The following is a 12,823-nucleotide window of genomic DNA, read 5'->3' as shown; positions in this document are numbered from 1 at the left end:
AGTTTATTATATATTATGTGGGTTAAAAGGTTACCCAAGTACCTGTTTAATAAACGGGTTAGGTTTGGGTCAAGGATTTTCAACCCGTTTAATAAATGGGTTAGGTTTGGTCAAGAGTTTTTCAACCCGTTTAATATTGACACGAACACGACACGACACGTTTGACAGCCCTAAATTTAACCTAGACATGATTTATAATTCCATTGAAAAGAGAGATGCCCTTTTTTCATTAACATAAATGTTTTTTATTCTGTCACGAAGAAAATAGTTTATTGGAAAATAATTTCACAATACCATGCACCTTTGCTTAAAAGTTATACGATAATTGTGATACTCCCTCCGTGTTTTAATAAATGTTACACTTACTAAATCCGGCCATGTTTTAATAAGTGTTATACTTCTTTTTTTGGCAAAAAACTACATTAAAATATTATATCTCTTTCCTCTCATGGTTTCCACCCAAAACCCACTACTACTTTTTTTTTTTTAATTATATTTTTCCTCCCACATTCATTACTTTTCAATAAACTACTAACCCAATATCTTTCTTTTACAATTTTTTAATACTCCAACTTCCCACTTACCTCTTATTATATTTAAGTCAATTAAATTACCTAAAACTATGTGCCGATCAAACTATAACACTTAAAAACACGAATGGAGTTCTAGATTGCCATACATAACTAATACGAGTACAAATTTGATCGTTACGCAATACTAGCATAATTATATGTACTCTAGATAAATTTCAATTGAAGACATACATGCTCGTACTCAACTTGAGTACCCCCGGCCTCTTTTCCTAAATAATTCCTATCAATAATACACGAGATTGGTTGCTATTATTTTATTGATTGATTTACCATATTACCGTATTACCATGTCTTTTTCACACTTACACTCTTTCTTTTATGTTTCTCTCTATTGTTAATATCACAAGTAGTGATACTTTATTGTTTATCTTCCTCATAGACAATTAGATTTATTTTAATGAACTCTAATTACACATTAACATATTCATTTCTTTGCAATACTCCGTACTTATAAGCTTTTTTTTTTTTTTTTTTTCACGATAAGATACGGGAGTGTCCCTTCTATCACAGGAGGGGTGGGATGAGGATCAAACCGAGGTCACTCCTACGTGAGATGGATGGAGAGACAATTAGTCCCTCTACTCCTTGATCCTCGCTTATACGTTTTGTAGGAATTACGCCTATTGCAAGTATTTCTAATCGACGGAGAAATAATGGAGAATAATCCCACCACACCTACAGTTTACTCCATGTCCCCCCTCACAAAAACACAGGTCAACAACTAGATAACCCATTTCATGGCAAGAAGTGCAAAATACTCTTGTCTTAAAGCCAAATTATTTTATGCTTCCCAAAGCATTAGGGTACATATTACAACATCCTATTCTTATAGAGAGTATCAACCCAAAAGCCTAAAAAGCTAAGCTCGTCAAAATTAAAAGTTGAAACTACCCAACAAATAAATAGACCTATCACAATGTAGGGAACATAAAACGAATTTACTAAATTACCCCTAGAGTATATGAACCCAAAATTGGAAATACACACTTCTCTATATACTAAACTTTTGTTTCCATAAAAACATAAGTACTTTTTGACTAATAAATTGGACCAACTATGGAATTAGTTGCATGGAATAAATAAAATATACTCGTAAAAAAAAACAAAATTATTATTATTATTATTATTTTTTTTTTTTAAAAAAAAGGGAATTGAAAAGGAGGACAAATTAAAGGACTAGACGTTGAGGTTTGGGAGAAAAGTTGGAAGACCTTTTAAGGTGCAAAACGGTAGTGATAGTCACAAGTCAGAAGATCATAAATGTGAGATCAACCAAAAATAAATTCTTCACCGAAGAAGCGTAACCAAGTTTGTGTGTTATTTGTTGCACGGATTGTATAAATGTGCACCGTACCACTCCCCCGCTCCTTAAGTGTGTATACTACTCCGTAAATATTCTACTCGTACGATAAATTCTCTTTCGTACTGGAGTATTTTAAAGAAAATAGGAGATTAGTTTCTTATGGAGTATTTCAATAAAGTGTTATTACACTTGATAAGTTTCCTATTTTAAATTTTATAGATAAGGAGTTCAAATTCTATCAAGTGATATATGCGCTTGGGAGTAGGGTTTTCTTTGCCCTCTCCTCGACTTCTAAGTCTATAACCCGCAAATAATGGACCAAAAAACCGTGAGAATTAAGATTAATATCTTGTATACCATTCAAAGAGGAGTACGAGCTTAAATTTATCATTTAGGTTCACTTTGTAAGTTTGTAAACTGTAATTATTCTTACCAATGGATTATAAAGGGGTATTAGGAGTACGTTTTTTAAACATGTTGTTAACCAATATAATATAATATCCTTAATTGGATTTTGTTATAAATTTTACTTCTTAGTTTCAAACTACAAACATATATATTTGGCTATTTGCCAATATGAAATTTTGACCACTAATAAAATCTTTTATTATCTTTAAGTGTAATAAATAAAACAAATCGATATATGAAAACTAAACATTGAGGCGATTCTAACAAATATTCGCATGACTACATGTGAATAGTGCAAGAGTGAAAATGGGACATTTATCTTAAAATGCAAGGAGTAAATTGTAAATATTTTGAAAATATACATTTTGAAAAGGAGTTCATCAATAATTTACCCTACCGAAATTGTGGAATGATATTGTTATAGGTTATACTAGTGTGGTCAAATTAAAATTGATTCGTTTGACACTTTGACCTTCAATATGGAGATTGGAAAATTATCTTTATATGGTTACTGTGTTTAAAATTAGTTGTCACAAATGCGTTTTTGTTTTATAGACATCGAACATTTTCATGAAACTTTTATAATTTTGAAGTTTATACATTGAGATCAATATAAAAATAAAATTTATATGACTATTTTTTGTGAGCATACAAAGGTGGTCGGTACTCGGTAGTGTAGTACGTAGTGTGGTGGTGGGACACAAATGAATTGTACTCCAATTGTTACTACACTACGTGACCTCTCGGCTAAGCTGCTGACTCACTTTCTTTTTACTTTTTTAGTCCCCTCCCTAGATCTTCTCCCTTTATCCAACAAAATTAAATTAAAGAAAAGATTTTTCATTTTGACGATTTTGTGCAATTTAAACAGCCTCTTTTTTTTTTTTTGGGTGAGGCTGTACAATTTAGGGTCTGTTCACATTTACTGAACTGATTGGAGCTGAATTGAACTGATTGGAGCTGAACTGAACTGATTGGAGCTGATACTGAACTGAATTGAGCTGAAATGAATATTTTATGTGAGACGGAAATTAAGAGCTGAAATGAACTGAACTGAACTGAACTGATTGGAGCTGAACTGAAATTAGGTAAATATGAGCAAGCCCTTAGCCAATAATGAAGGCTGTACAATTAGCATCAACTAGTGTGATTATAGTTTGATAGCAGGTAAGACTGTAAGAGAATGAGTTATTAGCATTATATTTGTGGGGAACAACAGTACTACACATCAATTAACTTCGATTTCATTAAAAAATAATTAACTGTGTATGTGCAATGTATGTATTGACTACTGGAGTAACAATTACATACTCCGTACTGTATTGCATGTTTGCATAGGATTATTAAAATTACCATACAATTATTGACTGCAAATGATTATTTTCCAACTAATAGAGAAGAGAATGAATGTTGTTTGTTTTGTGTAAGAGAGTTTTTACTAAAGTAGTTATTAATTTTAAATTAACTGTGTCACAATTTGACTTATGGGAGGGTGTTTCACAAATTTGATTAGTTGTTCTTTTGGTGAACACAAATTTGATTAAGTTATTAATTAATGTTTAATTTAACTATGTTACCAATTTGGGTTTGCCACAAATTAACTTAGCAATTCATTTGTTTATTGTTTTAAATGATTTTTAATTTTTTTTTTTTTTTTTTTTTTTTTTTTTATATATATTTTAAAAAAATAATGGTGGAACATATGTCACCTATACCTTTACTGGATTCACTTATGCTATAAGCATATACAAGTATGATATAAATAGAATATAATAACATTTATGTGAAGTGTAGTTAATAATGCATTATTGCAAGCAAGCTAGCTAAGTAATTCCATCATAGTAAGTATTAGTAATAAAATAGGAAACAAAAAGATAATATAATGTTACATATGTATTACTTATGCCAATGGCCTAGTGATTAAGAATGAGGTCTTGTGTGTGGTAAATCACAAATTTAAATACTCCATCCCCTTTACTAATATAATATATATTGCATGCCTGCACAAATAAAATACATTATTTATTGGCAAAAGAGTAACAATTGAGAAAAAAAAATACTTCTAGATACTACAAACGGAGTGTATAAACATACCGTATTCCTTAATCAATACGTAGTATCTTTTTTCTCGCTTTATATCATTCCCAAAAAAAAAAAGAAAAAAAAGTAACAACATCAAGAAAGCAAAGTAAGCAAACATAGCTAATTATGAATATTATCCACCTGAGCTTAGGTTGATGCTAATCTCCTTTAAAATAAGGAAAAGAAAAAGTAGATGATTATAAAAGAAGCAAGGAACCAATGAAAGTTGGCTAAGCACTGAACTATAGGATTAGAATTATAATTACCATCATCATTTTACTAATTAGTGGTCCTGCTAAGGTAATTAAACAATATAGAGGCATCACCCTCAATTATATGCAACTTAGCATAGTAATGTCAGAATTTCAGAACCTATTTTATTTAGGGTATTTTTATATTACTGTTAATTACCCCTTGTAGCCTACGAAGTATTTATTTTAACCCTTTTATCCCTTTTATTGCAAGTGCATAGTTAATTATAGAAATTGCTAACGTAGATTTGGACTTTTAGGGGCTATTTATTTTAAGTATTTTCCAAAGGATGATTATTAAGTGACTAATGTCATGAATGTGTAACATACTACTCACTATATAACAAATATATCTATCCATTATCATTTATTCATTTTCCATGGTTGATTGTGAAAACTTATATTTTCGTTGTATTATTTATTTTTTGTTAGAGTTAGATCATATTCCTTACTATGTACTTCGTATTGTCAAGCAAGACGTGATCTAGTGGTAAAAGTTAGGTTTCCCTTTTCATTCCTCCCACATTCTCAATGAGACTAAGGGCCTGTTCTCTTACGTTGAAATTCAGTTCAATTTAGTTCAGTTCAGCTGAGTACAGTTCAGTTCAGTTCAGCTCATTTCAGTTCAGTTCAGTTCAGTCAATGAAAACAGGCCCTAACCAAGTAATTTTAATTTTTTGTTTGTTCTATTTAGTAATTACAAATTAAATTTTATAACAATACTGTATATTTTTTTTCACAAGGACACAAGGTCTTTACTAGAATTTCACTTCGTAATCAACTGAGCTAAGTTAGTTGACATCCATAACCAAGTAAACAACTAAGGGCTTGTTTAACATCATTTTTGGTTTTCAGTTTCCTGTTTTTTTTTTTAAAACGAAAAACCAGAAACAGGAAACAAGAAAAAGGTGTTTCCACTTTTCTGTTGTCAGTTTTCAAAATTATCATGATTTTAATAAGTCTAAATAATTTTTGATTCATTATGTGACATATATAATATACTTTTAAAAAATAAAAAACCAAAAAAAAAAACCACAGCGATGCCAAACGAACCCTAAAGTTTTACAATGTAATTTTTGGTTCTGTACTAATCTATGTAGCCTAGAACATAGGAAGAAAAAGCTTTAGAAACTCGGATAAAAAAAAAAGCGTGGATTTTGCTGGTCCCATTTATAGGTGATGAACCCTCCACTTTTCAAGCCATCCAACAAAAAAAGCCAAACTAACTCTCAAACTGTCAGTACACTTGAATTTACCAAATTACCCTTCTTCTCTCTCCTCCCCTGCTACACTATCTGGCTACTGAACATTTTTCTGCACTTGTTAAAAATTATTTCTGGGTTTTTCTTCTTTCAATTAATTATTACCTCTCATTTCATCATCATCATTTTATTTTCTTAAAAATTTGATCTTTACCTTTAAAAACGATTTTTTTTTTCTTAAAAAAAAATTCACCTTACTGATTTTCTGTGTTTGTTAGTGTTGAGATTTTAGCATTAGACAAATATTTAAGCTACATTTTGTAGGAGTTTACTTTCTTTATTATATAAAAATTTTAATTTCCCTTTTTTTCTCCGATAATCTCGCCCTCGTGAACTTCAAGCAACTAGAATTTCAATGTTCAGGTTCTCATTTTTATTCAATTTCTCTATTATTTTAATAATTTGTCGTTTGGCAATGTGTGTATTTTTTTCTGGGTTCAATTTACTATATAAATTTATATTATATAGTTTTGATTAGATTCCATGTCTCCTCCATTTTTTCTCTTAATTTTATCCTCTTCTTGCTGTAGTTTTACTGTAAGTTGAAATTAATAGTAATAGCACTTATTTTCTCATCTGGGTTTTTATTTTTTGAGGTTTAGTTTTGTTGGGGTTTTTCATTTTTATTTTCTGCTGTATTTTGGTGCAAAAAAGGAGGAAGAAGTTGCCTTTTTTTTTATATGTTCTGCTTTGGTAAAAGGTACAAGAAATAGTGCATTGTAGTTGTTTTTTACTGTTAAATGTTGATGTTTTGCTTTTGATTAGTCTTTTATTTTTGGTAATTATGTCTTCTAGAGATGATCAAATGTTAAATGGGTTTCATCCGAAACAATGATTTGGGTTTTTCGTCTTGTTTTCCTTTTATTATACTATTGTAAGGAAAAGGGTGTTTGATTTTGATTGATTTTGTGTTATTATGATGTTATGTTTCCAATGTTTCTGTTTGTTTTTGGGTTTTTGTCTAAGAGGTGGGGTTTTTTTGAATTGATGTTGATTTTTGGCCTTATTTTGTACACAGGTCTGGTTTTTAGTACATTGTAGTTTGCTGTAAGGTTGTTGGAATAGTATATTGAACGATGGAGGGGCGGCGGCATTCGCTTGATGTACCTATATCTAAAACCCTGGTGGCTCTTAGGAGAGTGAGGTCATTGAGGGATCCATCGACGAATTCGATGAGTAAATTCTCTTCTATAGTTGATAGTTTACATTGGGATACAAATTCTTGTAATGGGATTTCTTTAAGGTTTGGGAATGGTTGTCAAGAGGGTAATTTAAGCAATAATTGGGATTTGAGTAAGATTTTAGGGACTTGTGGTGAAGAAGAAGAAAATGTGACGGATTTCGAATCGAAGGAATGTACTCCTAAGTCTGTTTCTAAGTCTAATGTAAGCAATTGTGTTGGAAAATCAGGGTCCTTAGTTGCTGGAACAAAAGGCAAGCATGATGATGTTGATGAATTTCGGAATCAGACATATGGTGGTGATTATAGGATTAGTGGATTAGAGTTAGCTTGTGCTTCCCCTTCCAATGATCAGATGGAGGATGTGGATTCAAATCATGGTTCGACGACAGTAAGGTCTCCTCAGATTGGAGGCAAAGTCCATTCATCAACGCGAAATCAGTCTTATAAATGTAAGAGGTCAGTTGGGTCAGTAGGTGATTTTGTAAGCCGAGCAAGCAGTCCATCCCTTTGTGCTAGTGACACCTTGTTAGATGGGTCAACACGTAGTGCATCTCTGTTTGCAAATGATGAGATTGATGCTCTAGGCCAGGAATATCGCGGATGTGGGATAACCTGCTGCTGGTCGAGAACCCCTAGATATAGAGACCCATCTCTCGCTTCTGATGGAGAAGAGTATCCATTAATATCGGGAGAATCAGGTGGCACTGATATGTCAGGAAGTAGGAGCTGGAAGAATATTAACAGTGAGATTGTTCCATATTCTGAAAGTCCTAGAAGTCTAAGTCAAAAATTTAGACCCAAATCTTTTGATGAATTAGTTGGACAAGGTGTGGCAGCAAGATCACTTTTGGGGGCTATTTTGAAAGGTAGGATAACCACATTCTATCTTTTTCATGGTCCTCGTGGAGCTGGAAAGACTTCTGCTTCAAGGATATTTGCTGCTGCGTTAAATTGTCTCTCCCTAGACGAGCAAAGACCGTGTAGATCATGCCAAGAATGCATGTTGTATTTTGCTGGTAGGAGCAGGGATGTTAAGGAAGTTGATCCTGTGAAAATAAACCGTGGTGGTAGGATGAGATCCCTCATTAAAAGTGCTACTTTACCTCCAATATCCTCAAAATTTAAGGTCATTATTTTGGATGAGTGTCATTTAATCCGAGGTGATGCCTGGGCAACTCTTTTGACCAGCCTGGATAGTTTCTCTCAACACGTCGTCTTCATTATGATCACCCCAGACCTAGATAAACTGCCAAGAAGAGTGGTTGCACGGTCTCAAAGATATAACTTCCCAAAGTTAAAGGATGTTGATGTTACAGTTAGACTAGGAAAAATTTGTAAGGAAGAAGGATTGGAGTTTGAACAGGCTGCTTTGGAGTTCATTTCTTCCAAGTCCAATGGCTCAATGCGAGATGCTGAAATGATGCTTGATCAGCTGAGTTTGTTAGGCAGCAAGATTACTATGACATTGGCCTATGAGCTTGTGAGTATTATGATACCTTTTGCTGCCTTCTTGTTTTGTGCTTTGACTAAATTCAGCCTTTTGTCATATTTATGCAGGTTGGAACTGTTTCAGATGACGAGATGCTGGAATTACTTGACCTGGCTTTGTCCGCGGACACCTCAAATACAGTTAAAAGAGCAAGGGAACTGATGAGGTCGAGGATTGACCCAATGCAACTTATATCCCAACTTGCCAATATTATAATGGATATTCTAGCTGGGAAATTCCAGGAGGAAGACTCTGAGCTTCGGAGGAATTTCTTGAGAAGACATGCTTGTAAGTTAATAGAGAAATATGTGGACTTTTGGCTGCCTTTTTTGCTTTTAAGAGTTTTTAGGCTAGTGAAATGTATGTAACTGCTAGGATCTGGACAAGCTGACTCATTAATATTACAGGGTGAGATTTGCTTTGTTCCAACACTTTGTGTTAAATGGCATATAGGTTAATTTTTCATCAACTTACCAATCAAATTTCTTAGAATGACAATCCAAAAGATGGGTGCTCAATTTCACCTTGTTGGTGCTGTGATGCTGTTCCGGTGGCAGTTGGCTTGTAACATCTATAGTTGTTTTCTTCTGACTTGTGTTCAACAATGCCGTTTTGCAGCGGAGACAGATATGCAGAAGATCCGTAATGCATTGAAGGTATTATCAGAAAGTGAGAAACAGCTGAGGGTGTCCAAAAATCAAACTACATGGCTTACTGTAGCTTTATTGCAATTAAATTCTGTAGATTCTTCTTACTCAGATCCAAATGAGTCCAGGTTATCAGTAAGAACTGCAAATTCTGAAGGTTGGTTATATTTTTCTCCATGTATTATAACCAAACTTATTTTTAGTAAAGGCTCAATGATACTTACCTGATCACCAAAATGCCGACCAATTGCTTCAGCTGCAGATGGTGACTGTTGCAGTACATCTTCCCTTGGTGCGAGATCAAAGCATCTTGTCTCATATGACTGCGCTGATGAAGAATTGCGTAAAAAGGTGGCACAAGGAGAATGTGGAGGTTCTGTTGAATCTATATGGATCAGAGCCACTGAAACTTGCCAGTCAAATTCACTCAGAAGCTTTCTACGAAGACGAGGGAAGCTCTCTTCTGTTTGGGTCAAGAAAGGTAATTGCATCTTCTTCATAACCACCTTCCTTAAATGGCTAGAATTGTATAATTAGCCTCTTAATCCATTGTATCAGCCTTTAAAAATGCACTACACCCCTGCTTACCTTAGTTGTCAGAAGACTCAGAACTGTATCTTCTTACACATTATGCTACACACTTGTGGTTTTATGTTTATTATGAATTTTTCTGCCGGTCAACCTTTAACGATCATACATAAGACTTTGGCATAAATTGCATTTTGGTACACTTCTGAGATCTTTCTTAAAAATTAAAAGAATACTTTTCTTGAAAATATTAGCCAAATCAGATTTATTTATATATTTCAAGATTTATGTATATATTTCAACCCTGAAACCTTTAATGTACCTGTTTCATTTTTGAATTTATTATTATCGGCTGTGATGTTCCTATTGTTTTGATTGAGAATTTGTAGTTATGATTAATTGATAAGTCATTCTAAGCTCCTGGTGAGTACTTACCAACAGCCCCAACTATCTATGCTGCGCTTGGTGAGACTTCAGGGGTCAATAATTTCAGGGTTGAGTGTGCCATACCGCACACCAGATGTTCTGTTCACTACCCTTTGAACTTATTTTAAATGCTTCGCCTTTACCAGATTGAGAAAAATTATAATGTCAAGACTTGAGAGTATCAGATCATTTGAGGAATTACTAGACCTGTATTGGACATGTTCTGCTGCATTGGTGATCAATGGTAATTCTTAGTCTAGTCAGACAATTAGCTGCTAAGTAGTTTAAACATCTTGTTGGCACGGATTTCATTGGGGATTGCATTCAGCTCAAAATCATATGAATTACTAAAATCCTTTGTCAATCTTTGTCTATTTGGGAAAAAGTTATTGAACTAAGAAGGAATAGGTCATTTTTACTAACTTGTCAATGACATTGTACGCAGATCTGATTGTTGCTGAATTAGAATTTGATCATCCTGATTATGCATCCAAGGCGGAGAACTCGTGGAAACTTATTGCAAGCTCACTTCAGTCTGTTCTAAAATGCAATGTGGAGCTTAGGATCAATCTCTCTCCTAGTTATGCCAAATCCAAGAGGCCGTCTTTCAGTTTGTTTAGCTGTTCCCGTAGAATTCACAAGTCACATACCACTGAAAGTGGAAGTGATCGATCATCAGATGCTTCCAACTTCACTTCTGATAAAGCTATGATAGGAGACAAGCATGTAGAAACTTGCTCATCCTGTGGATCCCAGGTGTCTCATATTTGCAGCCACAGAAGGGTTAGCACTCTGAGAAACAGCGACGGAAATGCACTTAGTACTGCAAAGTCTGGAGCGTCAACACCTAATAGAGTCTCACAAGATAGCATGTTGAGTGAGCAAGAAAAAGTATGCAAGATTTCAACCGTTGAAGAGGAAGTTCAGCCCAACTGCTTTCCTAAAACTATGAAACTTAGTAAGAAACTGGGATCGTCAGAGGCTGCTGAAGTACTCTGCTTAAAAGTCCAGCCAAAAGAAAATAGTAGGGAAACATCTTTTGACGCATATATCTGCACTGAATATCCTTACGTCTTAAGTAATGGTAGCAACAACAGTGACATTTCACATCAAGAAGATGGGTAAGTTATCTTGTTTTTGTATATCCATTAATGTTTTATGTATTGCTATGAGATGAACATGCTCCATTGTGTTGAGATCACATTTACATGATATGTACTTTTAATTGAGCTGCTGCATTTAGCTGTCATCTCCTATTTTTTTTTTCTTCTTAATAAGCTTAGAGAAGTATAATATTTACTTCAAAATAGCATTAAAATGAGCTTACAATTTGCATTACTCAGAGTCGAGAGGCTAGTACAATTAGTAAACCCTAAACAAATTCTGTATTACATGATATGTACTTCTTAATTACTCCCCCAGTCCCTGTTGTAAGTTAAGATTGCTTTGGGGTAGATGGGTGTGGGTCTCAACTTTGCAGAAAAAGAAAAATCATACCGAAAGTAGAAAGTTAACTAAACATAGAGTTTGGGTGCTTTATTTTTTTTGTTTTTGTAAATATAAACTTTACAGTTGGTGAAAGCCATTATACTAACTATAGATATATACTGCTGTCATGTATGCTTGATTTGTTCTTGAAAGATAACATGATCATAATCACATCTTGCAGAAAAACGGAAGACTCGAAGTCACATTGCTGGAAAACACCACCTTTTTCAATGAAGAAGGTAAAGACAAGAAGATAGTCTTATAAAACTTGCACCAGATTGCTCAAAGCTTCAAGCAAAATATTGAAGAAACTAGATCTGTTGCAAAATATAGTCCATGTCAGGCTTATTATAACAACGAAATATGTAATGCTAAGTTAGAAACATTGGTCTTGCAGGCTTGGCAAATGAAGCATCAACGACAAAGATCACATATTGTGGAATGGGTTCTTCCTTGTGCCGCAGCCAAGTAAGACTTGCATATAGGCATCTGTATGTGACTTCTGACTTACAGGATATGGAGTCTTCCATGTTTTCCCAGGCACAAGACAGTCGATAGTCATTAGATCAGTATGGTTATTAGTTGAATTCAGACATTAGAAAACAGTTCGTAGTACTGTACATGTATAACTTTATTTTTCTATGGTGCTAAAATTTTCCCGATAAGGTATGAGGTATGACATTCAAGAGACCATCTAACTTGATCTACTCTAGTAAATGGATGTGATGTAAACTCATTTTTAGTGCGAAGAAACTAGATTTGTAGCTAATTAGTTAGTTGATACTATTCTCAGTGTTCAGATTCTGAAGTTAATGATAGAATATGAAGATTTTTATTGGCTCAAAGGGAACCACTCTACTTATTAAATACAGGCTCTTTGTTATTTTAATTGACTGGACTATATACATTATGTACATTCCGACTCGGGACTCCTTTCCCACTTTTGCCAAAGATCAGGTTGAAGGCCCTCAAGGGTTGAAAACCCTCACATGTCAATTAGATCTGGGTTAGCGAGATAGTCCATTTGGGAGGGTTAAGGGGATTACAGTGCTCCTAGTGTGGGATTAAACCCCTCACCCCAAATCTCAGCACAGTAAGAACATACTATAAATACAACATGCATAATTTTAAATTAAGAAGTTTAAAATAATACATTATTTACT

At 33.8% G+C, this 12,823-nt stretch overlaps 1 protein-coding gene across 1 annotated transcript; it reads left to right on the top strand.

The window, feature by feature from the left end:
* Positions 1-5,791: 5,791 nt before the first annotated feature.
* LOC145617960 (protein STICHEL-like 2) lies at positions 5,792-12,344 on the top strand. The gene is made up of 8 exons (XM_081672730.1): positions 5,792-6,262; positions 6,918-8,562; positions 8,640-8,859; positions 9,190-9,375; positions 9,475-9,699; positions 10,618-11,293; positions 11,842-11,899; positions 12,058-12,344. The coding sequence occupies exons 2-8, from the start codon at positions 6,976-6,978 to the stop codon at positions 12,130-12,132; spliced, it is 3,027 nt and encodes a 1,008-aa protein (XP_081528856.1). The 5' UTR covers positions 5,792-6,262; positions 6,918-6,975; the 3' UTR covers positions 12,133-12,344.
* Positions 12,345-12,823: the final 479 nt, after the last annotated feature.

This window comes from Chenopodium album, chromosome 26, assembly GCF_948465745.1.
Source record: "Chenopodium album chromosome 26, dcCheAlbu1.1, whole genome shotgun sequence".
In the NCBI taxonomy this organism is placed as follows: domain Eukaryota; kingdom Viridiplantae; phylum Streptophyta; class Magnoliopsida; order Caryophyllales; family Amaranthaceae; genus Chenopodium; species Chenopodium album.
Note: the sequence above shows the minus strand (reverse complement) of the source record. Positions and strands in the feature narration are given on the sequence as shown.